The 16,246-nt window shown below is 39.3% G+C and overlaps 1 protein-coding gene across 10 annotated transcripts in view; it reads left to right on the top strand.

Moving 5' to 3' along the window:
* KDM4C (lysine demethylase 4C) overlaps positions 1-16,246 on the top strand; it is a 416,633-nt gene that overhangs the window by 212,932 nt on the left and 187,455 nt on the right. For all 10 annotated transcript variants that reach the window (XR_009210974.1, XR_009210973.1, XR_009210972.1 and 7 more), the window contains 4 exons: positions 2,276-2,469; positions 5,536-5,774; positions 7,696-8,018; positions 11,795-11,903. Coding sequence is in view for 7 of the 10 variants with exons in the window: in XM_032138252.2 (XP_031994143.1) it covers positions 2,276-2,469; positions 5,536-5,774; positions 7,696-8,018; positions 11,795-11,903 (865 nt within the window). In the remaining 3 variants the exon portion in view is untranslated. The remainder of the gene's footprint in view (positions 1-2,275; positions 2,470-5,535; positions 5,775-7,695; positions 8,019-11,794; positions 11,904-16,246) is intronic.

Genomic DNA, 16,246 nt, shown 5'->3' with positions numbered 1-16,246 from the left:
AAGTCTCAAAATCCTTGTCAGTCTTCTGTGTAGTTCATGGACATCCAAGCATCAAGCAAGAGGGTCCTGCACAGCTCTCTCCTGGATAACCACATTCTCTCTTCCTGGCTTCTGCTGACATAGTTGATTGGATCCACGAGTCACATGCTTAATCTGTTTAGCAAGTTTGTCCAGCAATACCCTCCTCCAGTCTCGGAGCACACTCCTCTTTGACCATGGCTCATCTACTGTTTCTGTTTAGGCTTCATAGCATCATATGAATCATAGCAAACAAGATGAATATTAATCAGGTCAAAGGTTTTTTTTCTGACACACTTTGCTCAGAAATGGTGTTCTGGACTTCACCAGCTTATCTGCCCTAGGGATATTGCAGTTGTAATCACCATCAGGCCTAAATTAGCTCATTAAAGTGGGGAGCATCACTTTTGTTCACTGTTTATTTTTCTTTGCGAAGCAATATTAGTAACACTTTAAGAAAGTTTCTGGTTATAAATCCAAGCTTTTTTCCCCCTTTTGTCAAAAGATGACATCTTAATCCAAAATATCTTTCAATTTCTCAGGATCCTCATTTTCTTTATTCCAGTGGCAAGATAATTATGCAAGATAACTTAGAAACCTCATTATACATAACCAATAATAGAAAGCAGTGGTATAGATAAATAGTATTAGGTTCAGAGGAACAGTTGGGACAATTTATATTCAGAGCTGAGGATGGAGTTTTGCTGGATAGCCGACTAGTATGCAGGAAGGTGGTGTGGTAGGAGGAAAATACTGAAGTAAATGAAGCATATGGGGCATTTGGGCTCCCATGACTTGGGCTGAAGAGGAATATACATGTTGACTTGCCGTGGGAGAGAAACCTGAAAATCTCATTGGTGGAGTAAAATCTTGGAGCCCTTAATGCCAGGCTCATAAATTTATATCTTATTCTAGGTCTAAGAAAAGCAGGGTGATTACACCTTACTGAACTCAGGAATGAAAGATTGTAAGATATTTGGGGGAGATGAAAGTAACAGCTGTAACGAGGGATTATTGTTAGGAGAGATTACAGGCAGGGAAATTAGCCTTGTTATGCTAGGATTCAAGGCCTGGCAGTGCAGCTGCAAGGATGCTGGCAGAAGGAATTGAGACAGGAGATCCTGTAAATGGAGACAAGGCTGAATTTTTAGGGGTGAGGGCATAGGGAGTGTCTAGGAATGTGGACTATGAATGTAGGAGAATAGAAGAACTGTGGTATCATTTGGCAGCGACAGAGTGTGGTTTGCAGTTGAAGACATTAATTTTAGGTATTTTGAATATAATGGCCATTAGGATGAGAACTCTGTGGTGGGAGTTTGGGTTTGGCTATATTAAGACTTTGGAGTTAATTTGCATGGAGGTGATAATTGTATCACCAAGATATCTAAAGTCTTATTGTGTCAAAACTGTTCAGTCAGTCTGTTACCGGGTATGTTAGGGATTGTCAAGGTCTATCAGTTAAATCTTGGAGATTATTTATGCACCACCATTTGAATGATAACTTCTCTGTGGCATAGTGTTGGCCTAGAACTAATAAAACTTTGTGTGAAGTCTTTATAGAAAACTTGCTTAATAAGATGTGACTGATAACTATGTATTCATGAGAATTAAAGGCATAGTAGATTCAAAATAATTTTTTCTTTGAACTTCTCACCTTTGCCCCATGTCTTCGTTTTAGTGGGTATGTTTGTTGTTGTTGTTGATGGTATTGGATGTTGTATGTGATGTGATGTGGAAAAGGCTATTCATTTGCCCCTAATTTCGGGTTACCTTATGAGAGTTTGTTAATAACCATAGATATAACAAAATATATCTTACAGTAAATTTATCTCAACTCACTGGTTAAAGTATTCTAATCACACATTCATTGGGTTATTTTATTTGTTGACACCCCAGGTTTTCAGCTTTACAGACCTTTTAGCGCTCAGTTCATTGACACATCATCGTGATGGGCAGATAATCTTTCCATTGCAGGCATGCTTCCAAATGAGCACTCTTTCCTTTTAGTTTTTCTTGGTACATAGTTCCCTATGAGGTCCACAAACCATTATAACCACATTATAAATGTGAATATATAGATTCTTATCTCTATTCAGAAGAAATTGGGTTAATCACCCACTGAATGTTTGATAATGTAACGCATTATCCTCCATTATGTAGTGACTAAGTGTTCATGGATGATGTGTTCAAGGACCAACTCTGTATTACTGTATAGTTAGTGAAACGTTTAACACTCTCCAACCCGGTTGTGTTTCAGTGCACTTGCAGGAAAGACATGGTGAAAATTTCAATGGATATCTTTGTGAGGAAATTTCAGCCAGACAGATATCAGCTTTGGAAACAAGGAAAGGATATATACACCATTGATCACACGAAGCCTACTCCAGCATCCACCCCTGAAGTAAAAGCATGGCTGCAGAGGAGGAGGAAAGTAAGAAAAGCATCCCGGAGGTAATGACCCCTCACCCCACTGACCCGCCTTGCCTGTCGTGTTTTCTCAGTTAAAATGGGTCATTGGATGTGGTATTCTCAAAGGCAATTTACTTGCTTTTTCCATTTATTCATCATAACTTAATACCTTTCTGAAACTGTGAGACAAATTATTTTTAATTCTTAGATGTGTAATAAATACAATGTAGGAAGAGATGTATATTTATTTTATTTGAGAATATTCCTTAAGTTGCTCTACATGGCAAATACAACAATATAGAACTTGTTAGACCACTTACATGAATGCATTTCATGGTTGTATTGTTCCTTTCTGTGCATTTCCATATTTTAATCAATAATTTGATTTTCCACTTTTTCATTTTGCCACCATTTTGCTTTTTGGCTTTAGTGGTTATCTTCTTCATTTGTCCAATATCTGAGCTACTACTCTCTTCTGGATGCTTGTATTTTACTACATTTTGTGCACTTGGTTTTATTCTTTTGTAAGATGTAAAACATAGCATATAGCATTCCTGTAACATGCTTATCCTTGTGAACTTTATTCTCCATTCCATCTTTGTGGCCAGGATCATTTCAAAAGCTTTTAGATCTGCTGTGGGCATCTTGTTGTTTTAAAACCTATTGAATAGGGTGTGTGTTGTGTTGCTCAGGTCCTTAGGCTACCTTTTAAGGCTCTTATGTTTTCCAATTTTATGTTAAATTTTCCTCTTCAATATTACTCATTGTTTTTCTTTCAGATTATAAAAGTAATATTTGTGCATTGGAGGAAATTTGTAAAATAAGGAAAAGAATAATGAAGGAATCCCATATCACTCATAACCTCACTATCCAGAGATAACCAGTATTAACATTTTGTATATATCCTTTACCTATATATTTATTATATATTTTATAATATTATATATCTTTCCAAAATTGGGGCCATGCTCTATTAACAATCTGATGATCAGTTTTGAGTGTTTTTTTCATGTAACTCATTGATTTGCTGCAACATAATTTTTAATGCCTGCATGTATTTAATCCCCTGTAGCTTGTTTCCACTTTTTTGATATTAACTAAGTAACACCATAATTTTACATCTTTGCCCAGACTTATGATGCTTATTTTCTGTCTTTTTTTTTCCCTAATATTTATTTTCTGCTTATTTAGAGTGGTAGTGAGTGGAAGAACCTTAGTAACATGGAGTCAAACTTCGGCATTTTATAAGAGGTAGAACTGAGGTGCAGAACTAACTCAGGTGTTGATATTTCACCCTGTAGTTTACCGCAATGATTGCCAAAGTGTTTGTTAGTAGGTCAGGACCAACATTTTAAAATGCGGTGGTAAAATAGAATAAAAACTATTATAGTGCTTCCTCTGTGGTAAGGGCAAATATTCACTCATGACATGTGTGAGTATGTGTGTATGTGTGTATATAGTGTCACTATCTGAAATGTGTAACTCACTGTGGGTTACATTCAAGAAAAGTTTGAGAAATACTAATTTGGACAGTCAGTGTCTTTGATAACTGTGTTAATTCGCAGCACTAAAGAAGCCACCGTTGGAAGGAGGCAGTATCCAATCCTGAGTTCAGAATACACACCAGGAGAACATCTTGAGCATTGTTCTTTAATGGATGGAAAACACAATATTTTCATTAGGTGTATGACTTGGTTTCCAGGTATTAACCACAGTGGGCCTTTTGGGTTGATAGAGAACATAGATTTATGACACTTGAACAGATCAAAATGCTTGTGAGTAGGTTTAAATAATCAATGGAACTTGCTCACCTACTTAGAAAGCCTGACTATGGGCTTGTTTAATATGCTCAGCCTTGTGGCTTGATATTTAGAGGTTATTGTTCTCCCTTAGGAAATAGCCCATTTAGAAGTGGAAGTCTGATGAAGGGAATGATTCACTGATGTCTCAAGCACATCTCAGCCTTCTTTTTTTCACATGTACTACACTGTTTATAATGTTGAGATTTTCCCACATCAGCCACTGCATGGATTTGCAACAAAAGTGATGATGGTGATGACCATACTACTACTGTTACTGCCATCAGCAGCAGTGAAAGCTAATTTATATGGGTTTTCGCAGGCCACCCTATTCTCTGCCCTCCCTGACTTCCTACAGTGCTTAGTCCTGTGGTGGTTTCTTGTGTGTGTGTAATACATATGGGTGTGCTTTGGACGCTGTTCTTTGAGTTGATTTGTAATTGTTCCTAGTTGTTAGGAATGTTTGTTTCATATGTAAAAAGCATATATGCCAAAGCTATCAAGTGACCTGCTGGAAAATACTCAGAGAGGAAGAAGATAAAAATTATGTTCACTCTGAAAATAGTATGTTGATGTATGATGTTAAATACATAAAATTAGGCTGAATGTGGTGGCTAATGCCTGTTATCCCAACACTTTGGGAGGCAGTGAGGGAGGATCACTTGAGGCGAGGAGTTCTAGACCACCCGGGGCAATATAGTGAGACAGTGTCTTTATGAAACACGCACACACACGCAGACACACACACACACACACACCAGTTAGCCTTGTGTCTGTTTTAAATCCTTTCGCTATTGATGAATTGGCATTTAATTTGAACTATTTTATACATACCTGACAATTACACAAAACTCAATGAAAAGTAGTCAGTAGTTTACCTTGAAATATAAAAAATTTACTTTTAGCGCTAGACTAACAGGATATTCTGATTTTTCATTTATTTTCTTCATTTTGTAAATATTTTATTTATTGATTTTATTTATGTCATTTCAACATTTTTTACTTTATTTTTATTTTCAGACTGTTAAAATGTTGCCACAAAAGTTTAGGAATGGCCCTTTTTCAAAATAATGTTTAATAATTATTTATAATTGTGTGAATTTTAAAGTTTTATTGATTGATATGAAAATTGTTTTTAAGATTTTGATTTCAAATTTAATCTTTCAGTTGTGAACGTTGACTTGGCATAGTGATTAACAATGTCAGTTTTTTCCTTCTTTAAGCAAGTGAAAATGACATTTGTATTGGGATGTGTTTTTTATATCCATTGCAAACATCCCGCTCTGACCACTGCTTCTCTTGTTGACAGCTTCCAGTGTGCTAGGTCTACCTCTAAAAGGCCTAAGGCTGATGAGGAAGAGGAAGTGTCAGCTGAAGTCGATGGGGCAGAGGTCCCTAACCCCGACTCAGACACAGATGACCTCAAGGTCAGTGAAAACTCAGAAGCAGCAGCGAAGCTGAGGAACACAGAAGCACCTTCAGAAGAAGAGTCGTCTGCTAGGAGGCTGCAGGTGGATCAGAATTTATCAGATCATATCAAACTCTCAGGTGAGAAGATGGTTGATTATGTTTCACATATAAGTAGTAGGTGGTTGATGATCAGATGTCTTAAATGGATGTTCACTATGACAAGTATCTGACTAGTCCACATAGCTTAATCAATAGTCTGCCAAAGTCATGGGGTAACTCAACCAGTAGTCCCAGGGAATATGGTAAAATCAGGAACCTCACTGCTATGTGTAGCAGAATTGTGAGACAAGCAGCCAACAGTGCCTATTTGGTTTAATAAAAGAAGATTCTAAAATGAGTTTTTTTTTTTTAGTGCAACTCAATTTACAATATACATTTTTGGAAGGCTTCTTTTGAATTCACATGAGTAGAGAAAACCAATTATAGATAATTCTTTGTAGATTCTTAGCTTTTGACTTAATTTTAAGAAGAAAATAAAGATCAAGGTTTTAAGAACAACAACAATAATAAAAAGTCAACCTAGTGAAATGACATGTATAGCCCCCTTGCTTCTCTTCTGTACTAAAGCCATTGTCTGAAAATCTCAGCTACTTTGCCTTTTCTCCCTTTGGTAGCATATTTTTCTGAAACTGCTGTAATGATTTGCCTCTTTCATATTTGCTGGAGTTTTTGTCTCGTAATAAGCTAATTCCTGTGTTCCTCTCATACTTCTCATCCTGTAAATCCTTCCTCATGGGACTCCCCCCTCCGCCAGAATCTGACTCCCTCCGCTGCTTCCCCCTCACTCATGGCACCATAGCTGTTGCCTGGATGACTGCAGCAATTGCTTCCTTCTTATTCAGGAGTGTCAGCTGTAGTCACCCCTGCTAGTCAGTTCTCCAGGTGGCCATTAGAGTGATCCTTTAAAAGAAAAAAAGCTTAGGTCTTGTCACTACCTTCTTCTTAGTATTATTCCACCTACAATAAAAGAAAAAGTCTTCACATAGTCCTAAACTGGTCCTCAGCTGCTTCTCCAGCCTCATTGCCTTTGCTCTTGAAATAGCTGTGTTGATAGAGTTTAAACCACAGAACTTTTAAAAAATCAGTTCATGTTTTAGTGAAGAGCTAGGCAAATAACCACATAATTACAATCCAGTGTGGTAAGTAGCATTATAGAGATTGCATAGGATGTTGCTGGTTTACCAAGGAAGGACTTCAAACACACAAGAGCTGGATAGCCAAGGTTTCTTGGCAAAGGTGATATCTGAATTGAGTTTTGATGAATGGATACAAGATAGCAAGGTAGAGAAGGTAGGGAAGGGAATTACAACAAATGCAGAATAGAGAGTTAGGCAATACATATGGATATTTCATTATAGTTCCTTTTTTTTAAATTTTTTTATTTTTTTTTGAGACAGAGTCTCTCTCTGTCGCCCAGGCTGTAGTGCCATGGCACAATCATAGCTCACTGCAACGTCTGCCTCCCAGGTTCAAGCGATTTTCTTGCCTCAGCCTCCTGAGTAGCTGGGACTACAGGTGTGCGCCACTATGCCTAACTAATTTTTATATTTTTAGTAGAGGTGGGGTTTCGCCATGTTGGCCAGGCTTATCTTGAACTTCTGGCCTCAAGTAATCCACCTGCCTTGGCCTCCCAAAGTGCTGGGATTACACACGTGAGCCACTGTGCCCGGCCCCTCATCATGCTTTCTCTTACACTATGTTTAATTAGCCAGTTTTTGAGTTGCTGGATGGTTTTGCCTAAGGGCCCTCAATTTCATTAGTTCTTTCACTACATGGTTCTTTGCATATTGATATCCAGGTTTTGAGCCCTGGCGTAATACTTTAGTAGAAAAACTGGGTTGTTCAGTATCAGAGCTAGTATGTGATGGGTACAAATGAGGTTTGTTTTGTGTGTGTGCATGCGCGTGTAAGATACAGAATCGGTTGGGAATAGTTTACCAGTTCTACTTAGTAGTAATACAGTGCATGATTTATTAACAGTCTTCTGTTTTATCCTCAGGAAACAGCTGCTTAAGTACATCTGTAACGGAAGACATAAAAACTGAGGATGACAAAGCTTACGCATATAGAAGTGTACCTTCTATACCCAGTGAGGCTGATGATTCCATTCCATTGTCTAGTGTCTATGAGAAGCCCGAGAAGTCAGACCCACCCGAGCTTTCATGGCCAAAGTCACCTGACTCATGCTCATCAGTGGCAGAGAGTAATGGTGTGTTAACAGAGGGAGAAGAGAGTGATGTGGAGAGCCACGGGAATGGCCTTGAACCTGGGGAAATCCCAGCGGTCCCCAGTGGAGAGAGAAGTGGCTTCAAAGTCCCCAGTGTATGTGCAATATCTATTTTTTACCATATTCATTGTATGGTGAGAGCACATTTTGAAAACAACATGCTGTGCACTGAAATCCTCCTTTAGGGCACAGATAAATAACATTTTACATTTATGGGTCTTAATCATATTCAATAACTGGGAGGTAAGCCTTCTGTGAGCTGTGGCTCACATAGTGATAATTTAGCACATGGAGCTTATGGCCACGTGTTGATGCTTGATTTTCTTTTTTTTTGTTAAAAAAATTAAACTCTTTGTTTTGAGGTAATTCTAGACTCCTATGCAGTTGTGGGAAATAGTGCACAGGGATTCTTTGTACCCTTTACTCAGTTTCTCCCAATGCTACCATCTTAGAAAACTATAGTACAAAGTCACAATCATATCGACATTGATACAGTAAAGATTACAGAATTGTTCTGTCACCTGCAGAAGAATTCACCTGCTGGGCACTGATCACTTCCTGCCAATAGTTAATACCTCCTGGTCCCAGCCTTCCCACAGCTTCTATTTCTGTGTCAGGACTCACCTGGTCATGCTTTCTTCTTACTCTTTCCTCATGGACCCTGAATCTCAGGACCAGGGTGACCTTTCTTGTCCTGCCCCCTCCTCGAAAGAGGCCCTTTGCCTCTGATAAAAGTCCCCTCTATATTATTTAGCTTCCCATTGTGACTTTTTGGAAAATTGTACAATATTGTCCTTGTACAGTATTAATATTCCATATTCAGTAGAAACTGTCCATGTAGCTATAAGAGTGGATCAGGGGAGCTAGGACTGTCTGTAGCGATTGTCAGAATTCAGTACTTTTTTTGATGTATCCAACCTGATTAGGGAATTCAAGTGGATAAGGAAGGAGTAATTGTTTGAGCTGGTAAGTTGCGCTGGCTGCAGAACAGACACTGCTCTTGCTTGTTTCAACTCAAAATAGGTCTTTGTGTCCCTGAGTAGGAGCAAGGGAGGTTGTATAAGGACAGCAGCTTTGAACACCCTGCTTCTCATCAGTCTTAAAATGTTAATTAAAATATACTTTTCTGATTTGACCCAATATTGTTTATCTTTTTATGTAGAATTGTATATCTCATTGAACTATAAACACATCAAAAATATGAAAGATGAAAAAAATATGGTCTGTTTTCTTTGAAAAGGTGCTTAAGAGTAGTTTGAAAATAGCATTCGCATACTAATAAGCAAAATTTACAACTTTGGCCAAATGTGGTGGCTCATTTCTGTAATCCCTGCACTTCGAGAGACTGTGGTGGGAGGATCCCCTTGAGCCCAGAGGTTCGAGATGAGCCTGGACAACATGGTCACACCCTGTGTCTACAAAAAAAGATAAAAAAAAATTTAGTGTTGTGTGCCTGTGTTCCTAGCTACTAGGGAGGCGAAGGTAGGAGGATCACTCGAGCTCAGGAATTCAAGACTGCAGTGAGCTGTGATCCCACCACTGCACTCTAGCCTGGGAGACAGAGTGACAGACCCTGTCTCTTAAAAAAAAAGGAAAAAAAATTTACAACTTAATTTCATGAATGGATTAAATGTAGCCAAGCAGATATTCTTTGGACAGGTGAATGAGTCAAATGCCCTCTTTAGTTATATTTAGTGACATTCTTTAAAGTACAATGGAGCTGAAAGTAACTTCTCAGATTTCTTTGCTCTGAAGGAAGGTGATTATAGATCTAGTGCTGTTTACCTTCATCTTTATCATTTCCCCAAGCAGCGACTGACAGCAGAGAAACCAACATTGCTATTGAAGGCTGAGAGGCTTGGCTTGCCTGTAAGAACAGCTGCATGGCATCGTTTTCTTACACCATGGTGTTGGATAACTCCTAGATGTAATACAGCCCCACTTAATTTTTGTGTAGTTTTGGTCAGTCTTTTTTGTATTCAGTGCAATGCTATGTGTATGCTGATAGCTGCTGGCATTAGCTGATCTACTCAAGAAGTATTATGTTATTTTTTAAACCCATCCATCCATCCATCCATCCATCCATCCATCCATCCATCCATCCACCATCCATCCATCCATCCATCCATCCATCCATCCATCCATCCATCCATCCATCTTGGGCTCAAAGCTGTACCTGGAACACACCGAGTATGTTCTCACTTTACGTGCTATTCTTGCTCCTCCAGATACTCCTCCCCCAGATAATCATATGTATGCACTCAAAGTTCCCCTCAAGTATCACTGTATCAGAAAGGCCTTCTCTGATTACCCTATAAAACTGCCCCCTCCCCATCACTTTCTATTCCTTTGTCCTTCTTTATTTTCCTTCGTTGCATATTTACCGAGTAGTATCTGATAAATATGACGTATTCATTTATTACATATTCCCTTACCCCTCTATAATCTACACTTATTGAGAGCAGAAACCTGATGTAATTTATCCTGCTATAGCTCTAGCTATGACAACGGTATGGTGCATAGTAGTGTGTTGATATGTCTTCTTGGCTGAGTTATAATTTCCCATATTGTTTTTTAGCTATTCTAAACATAGCTGTCATCCTGTATTGCATTTGTCATTCTTTTCTTATTCCTAGCTTTGATTACAATGGTCTTACACATTTTCTTAGAATCATGTGTTGGAGTCAGAGGCCAGAGTAGTTTCCCTATATCTGGCCACTGCTTCTTCAGCTTACCGGGAAGAAGACTAAGATTGTTTTCTTTCAAAGTCAACTCTTGATGTAAGCCCACTGGGTTCACACTCTCTCTGATATCCTCTTTCCCCTCCCCCCCGCCTTTAAAAATTTTGCTTGTGCAAGCAAGAGAGCTTAAAAGGTGGGTCCTAGCTGGGAGGTGTAAGGACACACATGACTTTCTACCTGGGGAAGGAATATATAGTCTGTAAATCCCAGGACAAAAAAATCATTGATAAAATTTAAGTGGTTTCAACATGGCATTAATGTATCATTAAAAAAAGAGAATACTTTTGGTTTCTTGTCTGATTGTTTATGTATGTGATCTAGAAGTGGTGATTCATTTCTGAATGGAAAGAAGTGTACAGCCTCAACTTTGCAGTGTTGTCTTCTCTGTGAGGATAGAAAATAAAATTCCTTGCTAAATGTTAACATGGGAATATCTTAGAGGTGACCAAGAGCCACAGTCCTGTATTTTTATGAGAATGCAATCTTAGATTTACTTATTTATTTTTGGAGACACGGTCTTGCCCTGTCACCCAGGCTGTTGTGCAGTGGCCTGATCTTGGCTCATTGCAGCCTCCACTTCCTGGGCTCAAGGGATCCTCCCACCTTAGCCTCCTGAGGAGCTGGGACCACAGGCACATGCCACTATACCTGGCTAATTTTTTTTTTTTTTTAATTATTGACACGGAATCTCCCTACGTTTCCCAGGCTAGTCTTAAGCTCCTGAGCTCGAGGGATCCTTTCATCTTGGCCTCCCAAAACGCTGACATTACAGGCATGAGCCACTGTGCCTGGCCTATAATCCTAAATTTAGATTAGTTGTAAGAACTTTAGAAAACTTGTTAACTGCTGAGCTTATTGCAGGTTTAATAAGCCTACCCTGCCCTACAGCTTGTATTTTAATACAAAGTGGAAGAAGAATTAATTGACCTCTGGGTAAAATTGCTAATAGAATTGATTTCTATTTCTTTTGACCTTAAGTTTAAATTTCTTAAAGGACTAGTTCCACAAGAGGTAAACAACCACAAGATTTCTTCAACATTAAGTTATAAATAATTATGAACTGTAGGGGTTTTTTTTGGTAGTTTGTTTTTGATACTGGTATTTCCCCACCATTTTTGTTCTATGACTAGATAACAGAGGGAGAGAACAAAACCTCTAAGAGTTGGCGCCATCCACTTAGCAGGCCTCCGGCGAGATCCCCGATGACTCTTGTGAAGCAGCAGGCGCCAAGTGATGAAGGTGAGATGGTGACCCTTTTTAGGATTTTTTTTTTTTTTGGTGTGTAAAACAAACTATTGTAAAAAAAATTGCTGAATAGAAAAAAAATTCAACAAGTAGCAAATACATACTATTAAGAGATCATACATAATAAATAATTTACAGGTAAAAGGAATTTGGAACTTAGAGGTAAAGACTTACTTCATATAAGCTAGCCTTACTACTGGTAAAAGTCTTCCAGTTTTATGTCATGGGGTAAAATCAGTCAGCCTTGACATACGTTTTAGGGTTCTACAGAAGAAGCTAAGACTCATTTCTCTAAAGATGTTAGATTTTAGAGTTAACATGCCGTAGGTTTCTTTACATTGTCTTTACTTTTAACTTCAACTCTTTACATTAATTTAACCACCTTCAGTAAAAGTCTATGTGCCATATCCTTTTGTAACTGGTGTGGGGTGAAAGATCCTTTTTCCTTCACTAGATTGCTGTGACACAGCTGGATGTAACGCAGTTTCATTTGCAATCATTTACCATTCCTGGATGTAAATTTATCTTTTTCCCTCTTTTGTTCTTTTTTTAAGACAGGGTCTTGCTCTGTTATTCATGCTGGAGTGCAGTGGAGGGTGGTCACGGCTCACTGCAACCTCAACCTCCCAGCCCTAAGTGATCCTCCTACCTCAGCCTCCCAAGCAGCTGGGACCACAACCATGCACCATCACGCTTGGTTAATTTTTTTTTTTTTTTTTTTTTTTTTTGAGACGGAGTCTCGCTCTGTCGCCCAGGCTGGAGTGCAGTGGTGCAATCTAGGCTCACTGCAAGCTCCGCCTCCCGGGTTCACGCCATTCTCCTGCCTCAGCCTCTCTGAGTAGCTGGGACTACAGGCGCCTGCCACCACGCCCGGCTAATTTTTTGTATTTTTGGTAGAGACGGGGTTTCACCGTGGTCTCGATCTCCTGACCTCGTGATCCGCCCGCCTCGGCCTCCCAAAGTGCTGGGATTACAAGCGTGAGCCACCGCGCCTGGCCCCGTTAATTTTTTAAAAAAGAAATTTTTGTAGAGATGGGTTTTGCTATTGCCCAGGCTGGCCTTGAACTCCTGGGCTCAAGCAGTTCTCCTGTCTCAGCCCTGCAAAGTGCTGGGATTATAAGCATTAACCACTGCATGCCTGGTTACCCTTCTTACCTTTCTTTTATAAAAGAGAAATTTTTGTTGCCTCAAATTAAAAATCAGATCCCTGACTAGTAAGTGTCTTGTATATGTCTCTTAGCATCATGAAGGCCTTATTTTTTCTGTGTCTAGAGGATTAGTTGAGGCAGGTTTTCTGTTAAGAGTCCTTCTCTGAAGTATTCTCCAGTTTTACTCATGGAAATTATTAACTAAGGCCATGTGTCTGTGGGAATGCTGTTAAATGAGTAACAAGAAGCTCAAGTTTCTTGTTTAAATAAATTTATCAGAGTAGATAGATATCTTTCACAGATTTTTTCCCCCTTTCACTCACTTTTCACTTATGTCCCATGTTTAGTTAGAAACAAGATCATGGCTGGGCATAGTGGCTGATGCCTGTAGTCCCAGCTGCTTGGGAAGCAGAGGTGGGAGGATTGCTTGAGCTCAGGAGTTTAAGACCATCCTGGGCAACTTGGGGAGACCCTGTATCATAAAAAAGTAAAAATATCATGAATGTAGGGATTAGGGATCGTAGTAGTTTCTATAAAACCAGTCCAGGCTTGAATTCTGACTCAAGTAATAGAAGTAATGAAACATACTTGCATTTGTTTCCATATATCATAATGTCGAGTTCTTTTTTTTTTTTTTTTGCTACTTTATTATACCCAGTACAAACCATTTTCCCTTTGGTGTTAAGACAATTATATGACAGTTCTGTGTAAAGTAATTAATGCTTAATGTACAATACTCATGATCGTAATTACCCTTGCCCGTGGTAGACTCTCTTCAGTATAACTTTTGTAAAGGGAATAGGCGATGCTAAGGCTGTACCAACACATAGAGAAGGCTGCTTTCTTCTGTGTCCTTATTTGCCTAGGAAGTTTATTTTGATGTGGGCCATCATAAATTGGCCCAGAGTTTCTTTTTGGAAAGCAGTTCTGATTTCAGTTTGTATAGCTTGCAAAATTTATAAATGGATTGGTTGGATGAAGTCATCTCAAGGGTTTGAGGTTAAATATTTTGTAGAAGTGATGATTGTAGCTTTTGCAACAGTCTTTCTTTCCTTTCTAGTATGTTAAGAACCCCTGATGACCTCTGGGGATTTTTCAGAATTGATTAGAAAAATCAGAGAAGTTTTGTGATGGCTTAAGGTTTTTACAAGCTTTCACACTGGCAACAGAGAATATTCTGTTGCCCGAAGTAAATTATTTACATCACTGGAACTTGAATGTTACCTTAGCCATTTGCCTCTGTGTCTATGTTGCTTGCAAAGTTGAAAGTGAATAAACATTATCATTGTTAGATTGTTATGTGCAGTGAGTTTTTTACTCACTGGGAGCATACACGTCCAAATCCAACTTCTTTTGGGAATTTTCTGTCGTAACTATTCTGCTCATTTTGCACTCCTCATATGTAGGAGCATAACTATATTAGAGCACAGGACGATTGCATCTTTAAACAACAGTGTCTTCTATTGGTGAACGAGCATTTCTCTATTGAAGCTGGAAAGTTTCTCCCTAACAGAAAGGCTGCACAGGGTAAAGTGACTTGGACCTCTGGGAGCTGCTATGCCACTGGGAGCTGAGAGATGAGCCGCTTGTACGTTGCTGTTCTCTTTAGGACAGTGCAGTGGCTCTTTGATACTCAAATAACCTGAAACACCATAGATCATTCTGACTGATGGCACATCCTGTAACTACAGGATCAGGAAGGACTTCGTGACTCTTAGCCTGTTATTTTCTGGGAAAAGATTTTCCATGTTGAACAGCAAAACATGAAAGTTGGTGGTGGTGGAGAAGAGGGGGCTATGTAATAAAAGAATGATGATTAGAATGTATCTTTACATAAAAATTAGCATCTAACTTATTCTTTTGTGGTGAAAAATAATGTTAAATATATACTACATGTTTATATTTCATAATTTAAATGAAAATACTAAACTGCCTCTTTTTTTCTTTTAACTGAAATGTTTTTCAGTTGCATTTTTTTCTAAGGTTAGGCAGCTGGATAAGGTGACTGAAACTTCAATTAAAATTCTTTTTATTGCCCAGTTGTTTAAAAATTATACAAATGTTGTGTTGAAACCTAGACTGATAAGCAAAGCTGTTTGGGTTGTTTTATTCTCAAAGTATCCAGGATACGTACGTATTCTTCTGTTGCCATTTATTGATATTATTGGCATATTCCTGCTCTTTCCTGAGTTCACTGTCCATAGGGAAGGAGGATGTGTATGAAGTGCATGGGTGAACTATGCATGCTCTGGTGCACCCATGCCCTTAGGGGAGAGGGCGACGCTCTCTCTCTGGCCATGGAATGTACTAGAAGTGATGAACCCACTGAAGGGCAGCCAGCTCAGAAATCTGTGGCAGTATTTCTTTCTTTCTTTGTTTTTGGTTGGTGAGGATGCCTGCTCAGAAGCTCTCATGTTTCCTGGAATTGTAAAATGCTTCAGTACAGGTTAAATGCTCAATTTCTTTGTGTGGCTTTGAAACCAGTTGTCATTCAATGCTACCTGCTCTCTCTAGCTTCATTTCCCTCAGCTTTCCTACATGAGTCTTCCTTTCTGTTTAGACCATCATTCCCCTACCTTTTTAGCACCAGGCACTGGTTTTGTAGAAGACAGTTTTTCCTTGGATGGGGCAGGGGGATAGGGGTGGGGATGGTTTTGGGATAAAGCTGTTCCACCTTGGATCGTCAGGCATTAGATTATCATAGGGAGTGTGCAGCCTAGATCCCTTACCTGCCTGGTTCACAATAGGGTTTGTGTTCCTATGAGAATATAATGCCACTGCTGATCTGACAGGAGGTGGAGCTTAGGCCTCTGCTCACCCCTTGCTGTGCGGCCTGTTTACTAACAGGCCACGGGTTGGTACCGGTCTATGGCCTGGGAGTTGGGGACCCCTGATTTAGACAACTTCTCCTTACCCTCCCCCCATTGCTTTTGCTTCCATGCATTCGCCCAGGCTGTTACATTATGTGTGGCACTCTTTTCCTTCTTGGAATGTTTCAATCCCTTGTCACCACTCACCTGTCCTCTTCCACCTCTACCACCCATAGACTCCATATGTGCTTGGTTCTCTTGCACCACTGATCACCTTACGCTGTGGTTTGTTATTTGTCTGTCCATGTATCTGTCTCCCCACTCTCATTCCTCTCCTTTGCTTCCCCTATTATGTTTTTGGTAGTGAACATTTCACTGC

Source organism: Hylobates moloch, unplaced genomic scaffold (genome assembly GCF_009828535.3).
Source record: "Hylobates moloch isolate HMO894 unplaced genomic scaffold, HMol_V3 SCAFFOLD_19, whole genome shotgun sequence".
Lineage (NCBI taxonomy): Eukaryota > Metazoa > Chordata > Mammalia > Primates > Hylobatidae > Hylobates > Hylobates moloch.
The sequence above is the reverse complement of the archived record's forward strand: the minus strand, read 5'-3'. Positions and strand labels throughout refer to the sequence as shown.